The 22,018-nt window shown below is 36.5% G+C and overlaps 3 protein-coding genes across 7 annotated transcripts; 1 reads left to right on the forward strand and 2 right to left on the reverse strand.

Annotated features, from left to right (window-relative positions):
- Positions 1-7,516: 7,516 nt before the first annotated feature.
- Positions 7,517-14,902, reverse strand: LOC116434592 (endoplasmic reticulum metallopeptidase 1). 4 transcript variants are annotated; one of them, XM_031993145.2, is made up of 15 exons: positions 14,798-14,902; positions 13,143-13,477; positions 12,525-13,071; positions 12,176-12,303; positions 11,957-12,088; positions 11,752-11,872; positions 11,368-11,670; positions 11,064-11,293; positions 10,822-11,002; positions 10,561-10,745; positions 10,329-10,484; positions 10,033-10,238; positions 9,852-9,964; positions 9,600-9,775; positions 7,517-9,528 (listed from the first exon to the last, which is right to left on the reverse strand). In XM_031993145.2, exons 2-15 carry the CDS (start codon positions 13,143-13,145, stop codon positions 9,364-9,366), a joined length of 2,646 nt encoding a protein of 881 aa, XP_031849005.1. In that variant the 5' UTR covers positions 13,146-13,477; positions 14,798-14,902; the 3' UTR covers positions 7,517-9,363. The 4 variants fall into 4 exon arrangements, with proteins under 4 accessions (XP_031849005.1, XP_031849003.1, XP_031849004.1 ...); XM_031993143.2 differs by lacking the exon at positions 14,798-14,902 and adding an exon at positions 14,217-14,452; XM_031993144.2 differs by lacking the exon at positions 14,798-14,902 and adding an exon at positions 13,924-14,207.
- Positions 14,456-17,344, forward strand: LOC116434594 (trimeric intracellular cation channel type 1B.1). Its single transcript, XM_031993149.2, has 7 exons — positions 14,456-14,739; positions 16,167-16,323; positions 16,442-16,537; positions 16,619-16,707; positions 16,791-16,878; positions 16,966-17,086; positions 17,189-17,344. The coding sequence occupies exons 1-7, from the start codon at positions 14,619-14,621 to the stop codon at positions 17,342-17,344; spliced, it is 828 nt and encodes a 275-aa protein (XP_031849009.1). The 5' UTR covers positions 14,456-14,618.
- A 1,489-nt stretch (positions 17,345-18,833) lies between these two features.
- LOC116434593 (uncharacterized) lies at positions 18,834-21,539 on the reverse strand. Of its 2 annotated transcripts, XM_031993147.2 has the most exons (5): positions 21,125-21,539; positions 20,842-21,048; positions 19,957-20,730; positions 19,719-19,880; positions 18,834-19,657 (listed from the first exon to the last, which is right to left on the reverse strand). In XM_031993147.2, exons 1-5 carry the CDS (start codon positions 21,534-21,536, stop codon positions 18,834-18,836), a joined length of 2,379 nt encoding a protein of 792 aa, XP_031849007.2. In that variant the 5' UTR covers positions 21,537-21,539. The 2 variants fall into 2 exon arrangements, with proteins under 2 accessions (XP_031849007.2, XP_031849006.2); XM_031993146.2 differs by having other exon boundaries at positions 19,957-21,048.
- Between the last annotated feature and the right edge of the window lie 479 nt (positions 21,540-22,018).

Raw genomic sequence — 22,018 nt, forward strand, 5'->3', positions numbered from 1 at the left:
GAATTCGTCAATTATCGCGCAGGATCTTATCACGGCCACGTACCCACTCGCTTATCTCTAAAGTGCTTTCCAAATAATTCTGCAATCGAATTCGAACGATCGTCGAAATAAAGCACGCACGATGGAGGATGTCGAGGTTCGCGTCGGTGTCTGGACGTTCGGCTGGCTGGATGTGACACAGCCGAATTTTCGAAAACATCAGCTATGCCGACATCTTGCCTTCGGGGCGTCCAGGTGATTGCAATGATCCTTGCCGCTGGAAAGAATCAGTTACACACGATTATTCCCGTATTGACTAACGACGAATTCTGCCATTCTAATTAAACAGCGATGCCTACTTCTAATTATAAAACTCAGAGGAACCAAAGATGAAGCAACTGTAATACTCACTCGTTCAGGTCTCCGTAAACTTTTCCCGCCAGGAGCTCTACAGGAATCGGACAGCAATGATCGAACGTATTCAAGTACCAGGTCATTCCACAAAGTACCTCCTTCCCTTACTTCAAACAACCACAGAAAGCCTAAAAGTTAGTCTCCAAATGAAACTCTCGTTAGAACCCTTTCACCGAGTGTCTCTCGAGAAACGGAGATTCGAAAGCAAAGGATACAAGGAGATTAATATTATCACCAATTTTGAAATGACCCTCCGGAAATGGAATTTATACTTCGGTATCCATAGTTCGCGTGGTTGTTCCTCGCCGAAGTACACGAGGACGAGGATCGAAACGGTTGGAACGAACGAGAACCGATGAATCAACGAGAGGGAGCCGTGCTAGAAAGTCGTAGATCGCCGCGTAATTCCAGACACCTGCACGAGGTTGGAGGCTCGCCAAATAACTGATAGCGTGGGCGTCGCGGCAGCAAAGACATCGGTGAACGACGCCGGATGTGGAGAAAAGAGCGGACCAGCCACTCGAGAGGGGATGAAGGCTCCCCCGTCTTCTTGTTCGATTGGCTGGGACTCGGCGCGTTCCGTTCATCCTCTTCTTCTCGCCACCGCGGATCGCCTTCTGTTCTTACCGATCTCCGTTTTGCCGGTTTTAACGCGTTACCACCTTCCGGTCGCGCGAGGCGTTAATGAGGATGCTTCTATCGCGGCGCGTAACACCTGTTTATACCCGCGGAACTATTATCCGCGCGCTAACGATCGGCTCTGGCGATCCCGTTGACATCCTGCAGCACGGGAACCAATCGAAACGATGGTTACCTGCGTTTCAAGGCATTCTAGACGAAAGTACAGATGCTTTTCCACTTTACATTACTCCCTGGCACTGTACAGCGAAGAGTTTCCAATTAATCCATCGAAACTGGAGTTTCAAACACCTGCGGTAAATAATGAAATATACCGAAGACTATGGAATGCTTCTTTCAATAGAATTACCGTGAAACTCCCTAGTCAAAGTGTAATTTAGAAATGAAAGAAATGGACGTTTACTTCATATTACTCGTTTCCATTCTGTGCAACGGAAACTATTCACTCAAGAAACTCCTCGCACTAGAGTATGAGAGAACCGTGGAATATTTCCAATGTACAGACATGTTCAGCTGATCTTACATTCGGAGAATGATCCGATCAAGATTGAATTTAGAAACGAGCCGCGGAACGAGGCGACCTACGCGTATTCCGTGAACACTTTTAACCTCCGCCGCGCGGAAACCGGAAGTGGGTGGCTCGTGCCCGAAGGTGGTCGAAAAATGTATTCACACGAAAATAGAAAGCGCGGGACGCCGGGAGGCCCGGGCACGCTCGGAGGAACCCCCGAGCCTCTTCGTGACTTCCGGCTCGGGGCGGCGAACGCGCGTGTGCCCGACGGTGACCGGATATGGCGAAGAACCGACTGACCAAATCGTGCGTCGAAGAGCCGCCGCCACTGCCGCCGCCGCTTCGTGTCGTGCTGCGGCTTTTTTTCATGCGAATCACGCGTCCCCCTGTACCAAATACCAACCTCGGTCCGGTGACATCATACTCATCGTACACTGGTACCTGTACACGCGTAGGTACCTCCACCCGGTGGACATGGACACGCGTTCGTGCCCGCCCACCACCATCGCCGCGTTGTTTTCGATTCACGCGAGTTTGACCTTTTCCTTTCAGCTATTGATGCTCGCTACGTAGGGCTGGAAGGATGATAGAGAAGGAACGGACGATATTCAAGTAGCTTCGGAGAATTTGGGAACGCATTGCGTACCGGCTAATTTTCAGAAAACTGAATCGTGCGGATGGCAGAAAAAGAAATTTAGGGGAAGAACTATTTGGTTTTAACTGACAAAATTGAATGTTGACCAGCACTGAAATCAAGTGAATAACCTCGAAACCCACGAGAAGAATTAGACGTAACTGTACAAGTGAAACAAAAATATATAGTTCTCCATAGTGTGAAATAAAGGTATCTATTTCTCTAACATCTGAAACAAAAATATCTATTTCCTAAAAATCTTGAACATCTGTTCTTCGGAACTCTGAAACAAAGATATCTCGAAGTTTGTCTCCCGAAAACATGGAACAAAAGATGTTACAGTCCGTCACGCGGCCAACGGAAACTTTACAATTGCCCCACACTTGATTCTCGCTCGCCGCGTGATTTCTTACAGTAAAACTATAAAATTTGATCTTTAACACATTGCGTACCGGCTAATTTTCAGAAAACTGAATTGTGCGGATGAAAATTTTCACCGAGGTCAACTTAAATCACTATACATAGAAAAACTCGGATATTATATTGTTGTGTAATATATTTTAAATAGATAATTAATTCGAATTAAATTTTATACTTTTTTCAATGCTGTGGTAATTAGCGAAGTTGCATAGCTAAGAGTCACTACTTGATTTTTTACAGTGAAACTGTAAAATTTGATGTTTAACCCTTGTGGTGGAAGGTTCTTTAGAAATACTCAACGTTTTCCAAGGAGGTGTAAATGACATTTTTCAAGACTAAGTTAAAGGGTCAGTGAATATAAATTGAGGAATAAAGCTGTTTTATTTATAGTATCCCGTATGTTGATACATTATAGAGAATTTAGTATTAAACGTTGAACTTAAATAATTTTACTGCGTCGAATCGAGTGACTGAGTCGCCTTCTGATTGCAAAGGGTTCATCAATTTGAGAAATATTGAAATCAAATAGCTTTGTTCCTCGATGTATGTGATTTCTCGTCGAGTTAGTTTCATGAAATATCGTCTTTGTCTCATCAGAAAATTTTGAAATGTTTCTAGTGAAAAACTTCCGAGTGCAAAGGGTTAACCCTTTGTTTTACAGTATTGCATTGGATTTACGGTTTTTCATAATTATTGAAAAGATAACGAATGCTTTATACTTTAGAGCCGATCTGTACATTTTTCTGTACAGTTATCCTTTTTGACAAAGAAAAGTAGCAACAATTATTCACTATCCGGCGTTACAGTCTTTGCATTGCACTATTATCAACTTAGTTACGTTACTAAACATTCTGATTCGACGTCGATTATCTTGCATGTTACGATTGTTTTCAAGTAATTCAGAAGCATCAGTCATCGGTGACTGATATAGCATTTAGCGTGTTAAGACGGGTGATCATACTGTACACTTACAAAGTAGTACACATCAGCTACCTTTGCCCACGGCAGAGTTACGGGCAAGTGGTTGGACAGGCCTGCTTCAGAGCATAATGTGTGAGTTATTAGCGGTCGTATTAGTTACATTCAATGTATATAGACTCCGTGTACAGACTGCGGTTTGCTCGTCAAACAGCTGGGACAAGATTAATGTTTACAGAGGAATGGTCTCCGCCGATTCCCTAAACTACCGTTATTTCTGCGCGACTTTCTTCGCCGCTGATATCTCGAAAGATGCAAACGATCGGCGAGATCCGCTGCGGCACGTGATGTACATCGACAAGTCGTATTTACAAATAATCGGTGCGATAAGTTCTCATCCCTGATAATAACGATTGAACAAGAATGCTTTTTATCGCTGGATAAAAGGCTTATTCGATCGTCCAATTCCCCGCGCGACGTCCGCCATGTCGCCGGATTAGAATGATCGACGAACGAGGAGCCATTAATCAAGAAACGTCTTCGGAGGAAACGTCATCGGATTATTCGGTAAATTCGCTTTCGTTTCGAGGAGGATCGAGACCGGGCTGCCTGGAACAGAAGGATCGAATGAGCAAGGGCGCGAGATGCGGAGATAAAAGGAAAATGGCGGCGGATTAGTAAGCAGAACGGCGAACGGCCGCGGAGAAAGTCCAGCGGGGCTACCGTTCTCTTCCTCCTCTTCCTCGGCGAATGGTATTCACGCGACGATCCGTCGGCGCGGTAGGGAGAGAAGGGAATAAAAAAAGAAAAAGGCCTATGGTGGACGAATTGATCGGTAAGCGGGACACGTAGACACGGTTGCACATATAAGACCGTAGAACCGCGTGCTTACACGGGGAACCCGGAGGAACGGGCACGTATGCACGGCCCCCGTCCACGGCGTCCATCCGGTTCTGGATATTTGGATGCCTAATTCTGTTCTGTCGGAAAAATGGACCGACGGAAACGCAAACGGGCCGGCCGAGTGAGTCAGCTGTACGTTGACGTCACAAGATGGACGGATTTGCTGTCCGTGTTTTCTTCGCTATCGGAAGACGGAAGTTTTCGAGAACTTTGCGAGCAACGATGCTTTGGATTATTAAATTCTTGCTTGTCAGTTTCTGTAGATATTACTTCGGCTATCTAGAGCTTCTAGGATCGCGGATTAAGAAACTGGTCTAGAGAAGACGCGATTTGTGTGACAGTAAAGCTCCTGATTCGCTGGAAGGCGAGGTTCCACCATTTTCTTTTTAATGAACTATAATGGCATTGAATTCACACAGTTGCCTAGTAGGACAGTTGAGAAGTGTTTGGAATTATTCTCGAAAGTATACAGCGATCGATTTTTACTAGGAATATGTTGCTTATGATTCATTGTTGCAATTGGAATTCGTGGATCGATTCCTGTGATATATACGAACGAATTATTCGGCGATATAATAGGCATTGTTCGCTGTCGCGTGAATGCAGGGTGGTCAAGGCTCGCCCTATATCGCGGAATACAGACTGCCTCCCTTAAACGAGAGAGAGAGAAACGAACGAGAGGCATAAAGAAGCAGAAATCTCGCAAGAAGTAGGCCGTGCAAATGAGGTAGCCTCTGTGCGACGCGAAAAAAAAGTCAGCCGGCTGCTAATTGAAGAACAAACGGGTACAGTTCGGCGCGGGGATTAGTACAAAAGAATCCGAGCAACAATAAAGTACGAATCTATAAAGATTCGAATGATTTTCACAGGGAAATCGTACATTTTCCGGAATGACGGATCTCGTCGAGTTTGTCAGTGGCATTAACGAACGCGATCTCGTTCCGCGATTAATGAAAATTGATTAGTAACTGTCTTTTGCAAGGGAATTGTCAGAACTCGCCGAAAATATATCGACCAATGAAAAATAATAATTAACTCCAGTTGAGAGGCGATCGATAACCAGCTTCACCTGCCGGATTCTTCGACCAGCCATTTTACGGACGACTCATAATTACACCGTGCCGCGATTTGCGAGCTCGCGGTGCAATTAACGCTTAGACAATTGCATTCGTTAAAGCTGTTGCTCTAACTCGAACGGAATTCTATATATAAATCACTCGGAACGATTAGAAAATCACGTGTAGCATTATTTTCCGGTCAGGCTTCAACTCTGACCGTAGTCAATTGGATTGGCAATCTTAGTTAAGACTCAGTGCGATCGATGATCAGAATTACAGCTCCTTGATTATTCTCAACAATGAAAGGGCAGTCTCCATCACCTGGCTCGTTTGTTCCGACTCTCCAAAGGGAATCCGTCCAGCACACCGAATCCCTTCGAGTTATCTTCAACGATCACTAATCACCGATTTCCGACAACTGTCTGCACCTGCTCACTCGATAAACTTTCGGAGCAAGAGTTATCAGCGGCCGAGCCGATCGTTATCGTTCCCCATAGTTTTTCGAAAGTTCCAAGCAATTCGAACGGGCAATTTCCATTAAGATAAAGTTGCGAAGGCCCGCCGCCCAGTGAAACAACGAGCAAAGGCGATGCCATTGTCTTTGATCATTCGTTTCTTATCTGGTTAATATCGGCTTGTCGGCTAACCCTGATAGATAGACAGTGGATTTTATGTATTTATCGGACACAGTAATATATAGAATATAAACCAAAGGACAATCACCGTTTTTATAAGAATATTGTTACTTTATCTTCAACTTATTCAGATTTTCGGAACAAATTAATTCTTACTTATCTCTTTGCAACTCTGTATATTTTTGTACTGCAGTTAATCCACAGAAAATTCTTAGAATAAAACGAAGGAAATTTCTAGTAAGATAATTTCAGACACAAAGCATAATATATTAGTCAAAATGATACAGCAATAAAATCCCTGAACAGTTTTATTTCTGTACGAAAAGCGATTTGAAAATGTGAATGAAACTTTAGAAAATCAAACTGCTGTTTGAAGACGTCAGTCTTCGTTTCTCCAGGTTCTTTGGGAAATTTGAACTTCTCGTAAAGATCCACTGATAACTCTCGCGATCGCGCTTGGCTTCCCGCGAGCCAGAAATCGCGCGGAGCACTTCCGGTCTTTCGGCTGCGGTCGAACGGAGAACGCTCCTCGATCGCCGGGATCCACGAGCCGTTTGCAAACCATCGTGTTCACGACACGAAACGAAACGAATCACGCGGCTCGCTTTAACCGGGAAACCGTTCTCGTCTTACAGGATGCCAGCGCGTCAATATTGACACGTTTCTTACGAAACGGAACGAGAAAGAGGGCCCGACGGTGGAGAGAACAATCGGACATCCGATCCCGCGAAACCTGGATCCTCCGGATCGGTCTACGAAACATTTCTTAAGACCTTAGTCCATTGAGAACGTTACTGTAAATTGATTGTATGATTTTTTACCGATGGAATTATCAATCGAACAGTGCAAAGCACTGACACTGTACAAAATTGTAGATTGTTAAATATTAAACATTACTAACGACGGATGTTAAATCTACGGTATAAAGGGTTGAATGTGAAAAAAATTTCCGTTATAAATTTTGAAGAAGGAAGTTATGATTAAATGATGAGATAAAAATGATCGAGGATTAAAAATGGAAGGTCGTTTCGGATCTTGCAGAGTAGTATGGGATACGTTTTATCATTATTGTGTTGAGCAAGGTTTTTTATATTTGGAATGCTTAAAGTTTAGCGCAGGTCGATAATTGAACCCTCCCATTTTCCACGTAATCGAGCAGAACTCGGAAACAGGAAATTAATTCGGCACAATGAACGACACCGAGTGATGAGTAACCGCAGACGTAATGCTGTAACTGGAATTACGAGAAATTTCAGCTTATCAAGGTCTAATCCTTATCTGGCATTGGAGCCGAATTTCAATCGATAAAACCGATAAAATGTGTCTCACGAATCGAGCGTATTTTCACTGTACACCGGATGGTGGAACAACCGGCAGAATGAAGAGTAAATTCTTTTTATTTTTTTTGCAACTGTCTTTATTTTTCACTTGTGTTTGCTTGTTTAACAATCTACAAATTACAATAGCATACGTATAATGTACAATAATGTAAACTGTAAAAGGAATCGGGATAGTATGAATACTAAAATATTAATAAACTCACAAAAACAACAAACACAGGGGCAACAAAATCATCAGTTAATCGATTACAATTATTTTAGGTGAACAAAAGTAAGCTTGCGACCGATAATGTTTGGTATCTAAGGTAACAACTAATAACAAAAGTCTTCTTACATGGAATAAAATATAACACAATGACATTTTTCAGCCATTGTAAATACATCCCTGTAACTATAAAATCAGAACACCATAACAAATACTATTATTTAACATAGTGCACCATTGTTAAGTAGAACGATTATAAATTGTGCAATGAACTTGCTTTATCAGCATGGTTTGGCATTGTCGCAGAAGAATTCAATTAATAAAATAATTACGAATAAATTAGGCAAAAATGAGTGCACCAATGAAATATCGACACTTCAAATTATCCGCTGATACGATCTTGAATTGAATTTCAAATGAGATCTGTTAAATTCTAGCGTACAAAATTAAATTCTCTCGACAGCAGAACATACGCTATTAACCGTCTTAAATATATTTTCCTTTTACACGTGTAAAAGTGTCAATTTCTATAAATACCTCGGATTTACTTATAACTACAAAATTGGCTATCAATATTGGCAAAAATGTCTTATAATTAGATTTTAAACGCGTAATTATTTCAATAAATGCTTCAACTGCTCTGTCGTCGGAGATATTTGTTTAAAAGGGTACAGTGGCCTTCATTCGTATATGAGAACAAAACCGTACACAATTATTTAACGAAGCAGTGGGACAATTGTATATGTTCACCGGTGTCACGTGTAAACAACCTAGGTAAAGACAAAGTTTAAAACAAATTCAGTCTCTTCATAGTAACAGCCATACGAGAAGACAGACCAGAATATTAAATAAAATCGTCTTTGAATTTTATAATTTAACTTAGTCAGGTAACTAAGAATTCTTTAACGATTTAAACTGTACAGAAAAAAATGACAAACGTATTTCATTTATACAAAACGTGGGCGACAACTGCGCGATTTAATAACAGATAATTGGCGTTAAATTAAATTAAGAAGAATCCTCTTGCAGACGAATAGACCATCTTTTGTGCTTTTACAGTTCTTATCTTTTATCACTTTCCTACTCATTAAATAAAAATGACTCTTCACGAGTTATCCTTCAATATACAGAATACAAAATAAAACGATAACCGTGATAATACCGCGAAACCTTAGCGACATGTAAAGTATTTATAAATTTCTATCGATTATTATAGACCTTTTCGTATGTAATAATGTTAAATTTCTAGCATTTAAAAAATAAATGTAGCTGTAATTATTCTAAGGCATACAATTGATATGCTACCATCGTCATATTTCTCTACAATAGGTAACTGTAATTAGTGAAGTGTCAATGTGATAAGATCAGTGGTACTTTTGCGCTGTTTTCAGCGAAATCAGCGTCTTAGAACTACCTCGGTAATGTACTAGTAAAAAATTTTGTATAAATAGAATGACGAATGTTTCATTCTTTAAATTGTTTCCTTTATGTTGATCGATGTGTCCTGCTGAACCGCGTTTGCACGAAGTTAGCATGTATTTAATATAATATTCTTCTAAATCTTAAGCTTATAAATTGCATTGTTAGGTATATGTCTTTGAATCGTATTGAGAACTATTCTAATATACAGTGCCGTCTTCGTTAGGCTCTCACTGACTATAGTTTATGCAACTGTGTTTAATAATGGGATATCTATTCGATGTTTTGTTAGAATTGCCATGAAGTGTATGTTGCTGTCCATGGAGTAACAACGGTCCACGATGGAAACTGAGCCAAAAACCGTTTAAATCTTAGAGACTTTTGATGCTTACCGTGAAGAAAATGGCCACCTAATGCTACAGATAAACACGGTGTCTTTTGTGCAAAGGGAACCTATATAAATAAAAAAAGTGTCTTACATAACGTACAACAATTGCATGTAGTATTTTATCAACTACACTTACATTTAATTCAATGGAGAATGTATACGGAATACAATCAGATGCACAAGAATAATAAACAAAATACGTTTCTCTATCATTCCATTTGGGTCCTTGTAATGGATTTCCTTCTAAAATAGACCATCTTTCCAGATGGACACCTTTATATGGAGATAAAATTATGCTTATGTGATCAGGACCTAAAAAGAAAACATTTATGTGATTTCCAACATTTACTTTATAGGATATGCATACATATGTTCCTTGAAAAATTACCTGTAACATTAAACGTAAAGGTGACAATATTTTGTTTTATAGATTTTGAAACAAGGTCTAGCTTTGTAGGAATGTTGACGAGAGGTGCAGGTCCTGGAATCCAACTTGTTTTTCTAATAAAAAATATTGTGTGTTAGATATGTGTTACTTTGATTATTGAAATATGTTGTATACTACTTACGATAAGAAAGTCGTAACTGGCATAAAATATGGTAGGCCGCAATATAATTCATGTTCACAATCTTTCATAGTGGATGTTGCTGCAGTTATTTCAGGCACCATAGCTTCAACGCTGTGTGGACTATTCATGTCTAAATCAGCTATCCAATAGCCAGTTCCCGAATGCCGTAAGTTACCGTTAACATCATAATATTGTCTTTGTGCATGCTACAAATGTTCATTTAATACTATAAAATGTGTGATATTCTTTAAAAATATTGATTATTGATTATTGATTTTTGAATATTTGATTATTACCGCAATCATGAAACGTTCTGGTGCCAATGACGATAGATTACCACTGTACGGGAAACCAAACCGAGTTAAAAATAATGCTCCAATACTTATCAAAAATATTTCAATTAATATATATAGAAATTGCTTTGCGTTTTTAATCAAAAGAACTACCGGTAACTGAAAGAAATATTGTTAAGATTAGAAAATTACATTTTAATAATGTTAACTTTTGGTAACATGTTTCATAATCTACCGAGAAACTAAGTAGCAGACAAAAGAGTATAGACAATGTGTTAGCCATGACAACTTCTGAATTTATGTTGCCACCAGACCGTCCCATTATAGGAATGAATAAATAAAGAGCTCCAATCACTAAATAAAATGATTGCATGTAAGGTATGCACATTGTAGTTAAATAATAGAAGAGCCACTTCCATCCTAAAAAAGAGGATATCAAAATAGTTTAAAATGTTTTCGCTAAAAATATAGAATCAGTTAAGAATGATAGTTGTACCTCTCCATTTGTTAAAGAAATTATATCGCAATAAATTTCCAAGTGTTGGAAATACAACCCAATGTAGCGGAATAAAACCGGACCGTATCTCAAATACAACACAGCAAAAAAGAATCAGCATCCATATAATAGAATATGCATCAGAATACACTTGGAACAAAATCCACGCAGATTTAACTTCCTACAATATTTAATACATCAGTGAGATTTGATACAATGGGTGTTATCAAAAGGTTACTTACCTTCTTTTGCCGCAATCCAACGAACAAGAAAAACATCATTGATACAAAAATGGTTGGGCACACATATAAGAAAAACAACCAAGCCGGTCTTCCATACCAACTCATAACTTTACCGAGTTTGGTAAGAACAAGTGCAATCATTGTACATGAAATTATAGACAGCAGCCATGAAACAATTATTGCTCCAATACAAAGTAATATGTGCTTTACATATGTCGACTTCTTTACATCTGAATAAACATATATAGAAATTAATTCAAAATAATTTTAATATACGCTTTATGCAAATATTATGTAATTATACCTCTTCGTGCACTATGTGCATTTAAATATATAGAACATACACCAACAATTATGCTAACAACATTAATTGTACTAGCCATATATTGTGGCCATCTAATGACAAATGCGCCTAAGAAATCGAAGAACACAAGATTCCCTGGGTTATTTTGAATTGCTTCAGATAAATTGCTATCTAATACTATTCCTTGTAGTAAAGCGAGAATATTGTCTCCCGTTCTCTGTAAAGATCCTAAGGGTATTTGATCTATGTTATCGAATTTTGTATGGTACACGTAACCGTTGGTTGACCAAGCAAAATCGAGACCTGTGATTTTAAAATAATATAATTAATAAAGTGTTCAATTATTTGTAAGAGTATAGAATTAAATCAGTTGAATCTATGTACCAGAAACGTTCCCAAAATCTCTAAATATCCGAAAATCGGTGTCACCAGGTACAATACCACTTTCGAATATTTCTTGTGCTAAGGATGAAGCATATGGATATGGAACAGACTTAGAGTATACCTAGAGAAAGAAAATCAATAAGAACAAAGTCGTATATATACGATACAATTACCTAGTAAATATAATGGTATAATTTAGTAGTACTTGAAGCAACCAAGAACTGTCAGGACCAGCCTGAAATAATAATTCACGACCACCTGCACCACAGGCTTCTAAATTTATGAAAGCACGTATTTCCTTGGCCCAGGCATGTTGCGTTATAAAACCATGAGAAGCCTAAGAAATGTGAAAGTAGATATCAACTAAAGTGTAATAAATCACTTGAACTATTGCTCATTATTGGTGTTAAGTAACATATTATACCTGCATTAAATTTTCTTCAGCGCCATTAAATAGAAATATAATATTATGCTTTAGTAATTTTGAACTATGAGCAATCACACGTAAAATTTCTAACATCACAGCACAACCAGCTCCATCATCAGATCCACCTATAATAAAAAATAATATAATACATCAATTTGCTTAAATGTAATAGATAGAATTATTTCATTATATGAGTGCAGTAGTTTTGCTGGTTTTAAATAGTAAAACATAACAAGATTTAAAAGTATTTACATGTATTATTTATGTATCCAAGAAAGTAGAAGCATATCTTATGTTCTATTAATGAAGACCATCAAAACTTTTGCACTCACCTAATCCTTCTTACCAGGGCTATCAGGGAAAGTATCAAAATGACAATTTAATAGCACGCTACTATGCATAGGCATATGTGGACCAATTTTAACAATGATATTTTGTACATTTTTATATACATTTGTCATTCCATCAAGGAACTTCAAAGGGAAAGCTCCACTATGTTTGGTTACATTAACTAGAATCTTGTGATTTTCACTAGCATCCTTAACTATATTATTGATAATATTTGTTAAATATTTAATTGCCAACACTTCATTTTCATAACTTCCAACAATTCGAGGACCAATGGATGTAAGATTTACAAGATGATTACGTGCTCTTTCTGCAATAAACCTTCCAGGATATAATCCTTCCTTAGTTAATGTTATCGGTTCAGGTAACTTCTTCTCGAAAGCGATTATAGCGATCGATATCAAAAGAAAGAAAGTGAAAAGAAAAAATAAGTGTTGACTTTCATTTGGTAATACTTCCTTCCTTTTCAAAGAGGCTTTATCCTCGTACAAAATATCACCAGAAGCTCTCTTTGACACATGTTGTCGAAATCTTATACCGTCTCTCTACAAATAACAACTGTTAACATACTAAGAATAAAAAGCACAATACAATAAATATTTGAAAAAAGGTTTACCATTGTTTGTGTTTGACAACAATTCACAAATCAAATAATGAATCAAATAAGTCAACAACGTCGTTTTTTTATTTACGTTTTTATCGTACTTTCGATAAAAGTATTGTTTGTGACTGTGAAGATTACAAATAACAATGAACCACTGCAGAGATTAATTTATGAAGATTAATCTGATAAACGAGACATGCGAAACAAGTTTGATGAGCCACCTATTGCTGTTTCTATTTCTCATTTGAAAATTGTAATTACTTGGCAGTTATTTCGGTCTTTCCTTTCCTTTACATAATTCCCGGCTACTATCGTCGATCATTATTACCAATCGATTTTAATCTTTGCTGTAAAACATTTGGACAGATTATTGCCACATGTATTCATGTGCCACTCTGATTAGATACGTATATCACATTTTTTTCAAAGAAAGATTGATGTGTTCACTCATTTATTCGATTCTCACTAACACTAATTTACGTTTACACACTTGAATGTAGCTTTAAAGGAAAGTTAGTTGAAACGGATTATTCATTCAAACACAATTGCATGGTTATTCAAAGGACTGATTGAAAATTGAAATACCTGAAAATATGTCAAACAGGATAAGAATTAGCAAATATTTACCATTTATTCCAGATAAAAGTGGTCTCTACAATCAGGACAAACGTAGAATCGAAGAAACGAATTAGACAGGAGTATTAAATGAAACTACGATTTCTGTACGAAGTCTCACCTAATGATATTCAAATATTAAAACTTTATTCAAATATTCCAATAATTTATGCTATACCTGTTTGATAAGATATAATCAAGGACGAAATAACTATCTACTCAGAGTATACACGTAAAATATTTAAATGCAGAATTACTCGGACACCTTGAATTCTATGTCCATATATGTTTCAAACGAATATTCTCTTTTTAATTTATAAATAGAATATAAGCCTTAATTAACTTTTACATGAAATTTACACTTTCATTGTACATCTATATATATGCATATGATATGTATACGTAGAATCATTGTGTACGAGTATATAATTACACTACGTTTAGTAATTGCTCTGCTAAAAGTGTACATACAGATATCACTGGATGTATTCGTATTCTAACGTATTCTATTCCGTGTGCAACGTTAACGTGATTTAATTTCAAATTATTTCGTAACGAAAAGCGAACATGAACGGGACGTACTAATACAATCATTTACTGCCATCTGTAGGTAAGAGTTTTAAAGAGGCATCAAAATTCGACTACAGACGATAAGGTTTTTTTTCCTATCCCTCGTCGGTGGTATTATAATGGTAGGTGGGCCGGGTTCCATAACTAGCAGACGACCGAGTCTAGCAGACGGCGCATAGCTAGCGTCGTTCGCGGGCGCCTGAGTCAGCGTTTTAAAATCGAATATTGTCGAACATTGAAAGACACACTCCTCGTGGCCGACAAAGCTTTGGTGTACCGTAAATTGTGTGGAAATCAATCAAAATGGATCCCGAAGCATTCCTGGATATGGCCAATCAGGTCATTAAATTGAAAATGTTCCCGTACTTCGACATCGCGCACAGCGTACTCTGTGCGCTACACGTCAGAGAGGATTTAGGACCCGGTAAGCCGAAGCCCACCCGACCAATTCTAAATTTAATCCGGCCAGAGCTAGCTTATACCTTTTCTAAGATTATGTTTCGTTCCCGAAAACACTTTTCTTTTCCTCCTTTTTTTTCCCCCTTCGCGTCGGTTCGTCCTGCTCTCAAATCTTTTTTTACTGTCAAGACTGACTTCCCTGATCTTATATTTTCGAATCGCTCGAGGTATAAAAATACTCGTTACGCTTCCCTGTGAGCGTGAACGATCGAAGATTAGTTAATTTTATTATATGATTGGCAATATCAGATGTATTTTCGTATGCAGCAAGATGTTTACTATTTTTACCATGTTCTTTGGAAATCTACAGTACTTCCTAGTCTTAACAATTTTTAGCGTGAAACGTGCGGTTTTTAATTACGTTAATTAAACCCTCGACGATTGTATCCGTGATAGTGACTCGTTTTTTCGGCATTAATTAGACAGCTTTTGTTATGAGACATTGAATAGTAATGGTTTTATGTTAATAACAGAATAGCAGCAAGATTAATATTTGATTTGAAATCCGCGAATAGCATTATACATTGAGAAAATTTATCTGTTAAGAGATTAATCCGTCTAATGTATATACTTTTGTTTATTATTTTGAAAAAGTGAAAATTCCTAATCAGGCTAGTAGTATCATAGTGTCTGGCACAATTATAATAATCTTATTTTGTGGCATTCACTGAAACAACCTAGCTAATCTATTTCAGTATGCACTCTGTAGGCCAGATTTATTCAAAATTTGGTCTAAGTTTCTGTTATAATCATCACATGGTATAGCTTCTCATATTACCTTACAACATATTTTCATGTATAGATATACGTGTGAACTATTTTTTTTTTTTAAATTCACTGGTAGATCAAGAGTTTATAGTATAAAGGCGAATTATGCAATACTGATGACTGTACATTCCATTAGAAAATTTCTCTTTCAATGATCTCCTTATGCAATGAACCATGAAGAATAAACCTTTGAATAACTAGAATTGCTTTAATGGTTGAATGCCTTCTTTATTCTAGGCTGTACCCACCTTTGAATGAAATTTTTAAAAGCAATATGCAGTGTAAATATTAACTCTATGTTTGCGGTAACTTGGATCACATTTATATATGTATGTGCATACATCATAGCATACTTATAAGGATTCTGAGTGACCTAGTTGAATTAGCATACCCTTTGATATTTCATAGCGTATTGAATATCTATGAAATTACTTAAAAAGTTTCTTTACTATTTTTATTATTTTATTTACTGGAAATCCTTTATTTACAGTTATATAAATTTTTATGGATATAACTTTTTACGATTCATGCATAGAATTTAAAAGAAATACTTTGTTTTGTGTATAGTAACAAGATCCATAACTTTTTTTCTAAATTTTATAAATATACAAATTTATGGAATAGGTGCGCAAACATTCTCCCGAAAACATCCCTTGTCATGTTGGCTATCAACAATGTTGGTAGTATTTGCAAGTGGTATGCTATGCAATGGACTCTTGGGGGAGCCAATTATCGCACCATTGAAAAATACACCAGAAATTGGAGTTGCAACCGTTGTTTGGTCAGTATATTACTGTTTATTTATAGTTAAATACAAGTGTTTCTGAAAGCTATTTTGCAGTCTATTACAAGTAATATTAATAAAATACATTTATAAATAAATTTATTAACGCATTTAGGTATGTGGTATTTTATACACCATTTGATATTGGATACAAAGTAGCCAAATTTCTACCAGTAAAACTTGTATGCGCAGTTCTGAAAGAAATATACAGGTAAACATGCAAAAATATTTATTGTTATTACTATTAGTAGTAGTAGTAATTTATATTTCTTTCATTTTTCAATAATTTTAGGTGTAAAAAGGTATACGATGGAGTCAGTCATGCAGGAAAACTTTACCCAAATGCATATCTTATCATGATCTTAATTGGAACACTCAAGGGTAAACATTAATGTTAAAATACTAATGTACAAAAAAAGTATATAGCGAAAAACATAAACTTCACTTACTCTGTTTATTTGCAGGCAATGGTGCAGGCTTTACAAAATTGTTTGAACGCCTTATACGTGGTATATGGACCCCAACTGCTATGGAATTCATGCAACCTAGCTTGTACGTATAATTTCTTCCTTTGTTTTCTGTAAATTATTTTTACAATTAATAACGGAATATTTTACGAAAAATAATTTATTATTTTAGCCCTACGAAAGCTTCAATGGTTGCATCAATCATTTTCGTCCTAGACAAAAAGACTGATCTCATTTCAGCACCTCATGCAGTGGTTTACTTTGGTATTGTTATCTTCTTTGTGTATTTCAAGGTACAAAAACATTTCATTCGCCGTTTAAGGATTGTTGCTTTTCTTATACCAATTCGAAGGATTTTTTAATATTCAATTGTAATGTTGTCAAATTTGTTTTAGCTGTCATCCATTTTACTGGGCATCCATGATCCGTTTGTACCTTTCGAAAATCTGTTCTGCGCGTTGTTCCTCGGAGGTATTTGGGATTCGTTAGCCAGATTGCTGGGCCGAGGCCAAGCCAAAGACGAGAAAGCAGATGCCAAGAAAAAGGACTAAACGTTTGTACATTTTGTACGTATACCCTTAAATAATACTATGCGTGCGAATTACATAACTCTGTTTCAAAACGAAACGTAGAAACGTATATTATATTTATGTTATTCTTCGACAGGTGCATAAAGTTTCTAAAGAAATTAATTTTAATATTAGCAACGACTTGCTAAAGAAACAATGAACGGAAACAATTTGAAACTAGCCATATGATACTCGCATGTTAAAGCGTGACCACCGACAAATCATTAAATATCAGAAGTACAATAATTTATTATTATATATATTTTAATAAGGATGAGTGATATATACAGCGGGGAGTGTGACTTCAATTACTGAGAAAATCAACAGTATTATGTCTGTTAACAACCATTTGTCACTGAAGGTGTAATTTAATAGCACGCTGTTCATAATCAATCTGACGATTTTATAAAAATGATTGTAATTTTAATATTAATTATATCGGATAATCGAAAATGATTGTTCTTAGAAACGATAAGGTATACGTAATTTGATTGCGTGAGCATTAGAAATATGTCCCTTGTTGCCGATTTTTTGATAATATATATATATATACCAGACATGAAGTTATAGCGAACGAATTTAAAGTTATCGATACGACGATTTTGACGTATCATACGCAATCTTCCTTATAATGTAAATGCATGTCAAAAATTATTAAGATTAATTTGAAGTATCTTAACTTTGGCATGCATCTAGTAGCGACAAGAAACTGAATCGTTGTTCTATCGTGCGGTATCTACCATGAAGGTACGAGCAAACATACTCAGGTTAATGAAGTTATATAGTTTCGATGCATATTTCAGTGATAAGATTTCGATTATAAAATATTTGACAGAAAATTTAAAAATATGTAAAAATACACAACGAGGTAATTTGCGCCTCTTTTATACTATTTTATTACAATATCAATGACTGGTAAATACTTACACGTACAGGTATCAAAATATTTGCCTTTGACTCAACGATGTGAACAGAATTTATTATGAAAATTAAATGATTTAATTTTCATATAAATGTTCCACTGTCAGAACGTTGTACATTTTCATGTAATAAAATGAAGTTTGCTCTTCCATTTTCGTAGTCCGATACATCATCCTTGAGAGACTAGTCTTAAAAAGAAAACATTTTAATGCCAAATATATTTATGACCTACTCATTAATGTTTAATTGCGATATTGATGAAAAACTCATTGATGATATGTTCGAAGTTACAGTAGAAGAAATCGATAAATCGATTTCTCAAAATAATGTGCAATGTAATTTCCTGTAGTTTGTACATGAATATAGTTCAATACGTTTATTAAACTGGAAATAGACTAAAAGTAACAAGCGCAAAAACAATTCTAGTCTAATTAATTAAAGTTCAACCCTATAACATTAAGGGCGTACCCCGAGATAAAATTCTGTATAATCAACTTGATTGATTATACGTCTATATGTACTATCCACGAAATTTGCATGTAAATTACAATTATTTGCTTCTTGCAAAAGTGCATTTACGTGTTGGTTTCATACATAACGGAATTTTAGAACTATGGATATTGTTAAATGCGTCGACATTCATAATATTCGTCCAATCCTGATGCAGTTTGTTCTTGCATTTATCATCACAAGGATCCACGTATGATCGTTCACGATAATCACAATTAACATGGTATTTGTGCTCTTCCTGATTTAAAGATTCTTCTTGCTTTGATCGTCGACAAACTGTATAAGGGATGCAAGTGAATCTGTCACATGCTTTAATACGTTTGTTAGAAGATTTCATTTCAAGCTCATCATCAGTTTTTGTAGTTAGCGTTTCCTTGTTTGACTTTTTAGTTGTCTGATTTTCAGTACACTTTATCACTCTGACTAATATAGGATCTCGTTTCTGAGTACCAACAGTAATTTTCTTTTGTTTATCCATATTCGAATTATTCGAACACAGAGAATTATCCAAATCATTTTGAACCGCTGCGTTGCAAGTCTGTAATAATGATCCATTAATACCAATATCTCGGCACTCACAATGGGTACAGATTCCTTTATCAGTGACTGAACGTTCTAATGGAGAAATTGGGCCAGTTCCATCTCCTTGGACACCAGTGCATTGATAAATGGGTTTATAAAGATCTTCCTTGGTCATCGTCAGTTTATTTACACAGACGTTAGGAGTTTCTGCATCAACCAAGGTTTGTATCGATTCATCTTTAGAGACACTGGTTTCCATTACCGTCATCGCGAGTTCTTTAATTTTGTTCACCATCTCGGTTGTATCAGTTGCACAACTAACACTGTACTTTTTCTGTTCGTCTAAAATTAACGTTTCTCATATGACAGGATGCAAAGAAAATTCGAAGTTCAAGTAACTTACAATCGGTTTGCGACTTTACACATTGAGACACGCGATTCAATTTGAAAGATAACATCTTGTACAAAAGTTGTTGCAATGCAGATGTTACTGTAGGCTCCTTCATCAGTTCGGACACATTACGCGGGCACGTTTCCGTATTACATGACTTTGTGTATACCTCAGCTGGTGGCGAATCAAAATATTTCAGTGTGACTAATAAAGTGGGAAGTACGTATGAAGAACAATTCCAAATACTTACTTTCGCCCGTCGCAACTTCTTTGCAATCTTTATGTCGGATACGACGCTTCACAGATCCATGGGACTTTGCTCGAGTTGGAGGTATACACTGTCCGCCAATACAAATACTTTTAAAACTTCTTGGAGTTATAGAATCTTTACTATGAATTTTATGAACAGATGATGTTGTTCCAATGTCCTTCATTTTCTCAAAAGAGGAAGAACGAGTCAAATTTCCTCGTGAGATGCAAATCGTGCATTGGATTTCTTTTGCTGCTTGGTTTTCTTTATTTATCACTAGATCCTTTGAACTTTGTTTTGCACTATGGACTCCTGATTGTTTTTCTTTTGTACGATCTAACGTCTGAGTAGAGGCACAATGACTAATTTTATTTGATATACATATTGTACATTGTGTTCCCCACTCTCTGGAAGTCACGGTATTAGTACATGTATCATTTGCATTGAACTTAGGAGATAGTTGCGTTTCCTTTGTGCACAATTCAGGTTTCAAGCACTGAACTCCTTGAGTACATTGACAAACACTCTGAGTTCCTACTGTATTCCCCCCTGAACCTGTTTTTGAATCTGGCAAAATAATTTTGAATCGAGTATTTGCTTCTATGATACCACCTTCAAATATATTTGTCACAGTGGGATCAAGTTGTACCACCTGTGTTTGAGAGGATTCTATAGTCTGCACTCCAACATTTAATTTTGGGAGCGTAGTTGGCGCAGAGGATAATGCTGTTGATTTGTGTAAGTCCTTCACATGTACAAAGTCTCCAGAGTCATCTGCGTACATTTTTGCATGATTGGAACAACGTGTTATGTCCAGCAAAATTATTGTATTGCAAAGATACATCAATATAATTCTTACATCTATATAATTGTAGTATGATATACCTTTAATACATCCACTGCATGGTGTATACTTCAAGTTAGGAGAATCATTGTAGGAATTAACATAGGGAGTAACAACTCTTTGTTCCTGTTTAGAATTTTCTACATTATTTTCAATGGTTTTATATTTTGTATGTTTCCAACCACACGAAGGACATTTTAAAAATGGTGGCTCATACTTCTTGGTACTTTCTTTCGCTGGATCAATAACTGTTAAATTTGAGTGAAAACATGAGTACCGATACTATCCCATATTAGCGTGCTTCTTCTTTCAAAGACATTTTACCTGTCGCTGCCGAATTAATATTTTTTCTAGGTTTGTAATTTGAACTTCCGTTTTTTTGTCGAGCTACCGAAGTGTTTCTCGCTTGAGGACAAAGAATATATTTTGTTCGCATATTCGATCTGGTATCAGTAGTTGTGCTAGACGTAAATTTGATGCTGGAACGAGCCGATCTACTTCTTCTTGTAACCGCGTTGCAAGTCTCATTGGTACATGGAGAAATCCTCAATTTATCATCTTTTTGTCTGGGATAATGTATATTATCACTACTTAAAGATTTCAGGACTGACGTGTCAGGTGGCACAGACTTTACAATTGCCACAGAATTCACCTTTTCCTCATCATTGATCACTTTTTTTAACATATCTGCTACTATATTGTACCAGGGGAGAGGTGATTTGTATTGCTTTTGCATCTGCAGTCCTTTAATAATTCGCGATTGCTCCTTTTTGTACCTGTGCCAATAGAAATCATTAATCCCATTTGTGTACACACATAATTCCCTTTTTTAATGATTATACAATCCAGATCGTTAAAAAATCACCCAACACATCAGCAGAAAAGTGAATAAAAATTACAATATTCTTTCATGTTTTTTTTTTGTAGTGCACATTAATATCACCGGTCGTACATTACTTTTCTCTTATCAGCTTGATTTGTTGTAAATAATCAGTTACAGTAAAGCCGGGAATATCGAGGTCGTCGATAATTCTCTGTAACGCTTCATTCTTTGCCTTGCAATTGTAATAGTCCTTATCGTAAGGATTCCAAAGGCAAGAATGTTGTTTATACGCTTTTAAAAATTTCATTATTAATTTTTCGTTCCATTTTGACATTTTGACGATTCCAGCGTTTTTATCGACCGTATTTCAACCCGGTGATTTCCCATGGGTATGG

Source organism: Nomia melanderi, chromosome 1, assembly GCF_051020985.1.
Source record: "Nomia melanderi isolate GNS246 chromosome 1, iyNomMela1, whole genome shotgun sequence".
In the NCBI taxonomy this organism is placed as follows: Eukaryota; Metazoa; Arthropoda; class Insecta; order Hymenoptera; family Halictidae; genus Nomia; species Nomia melanderi.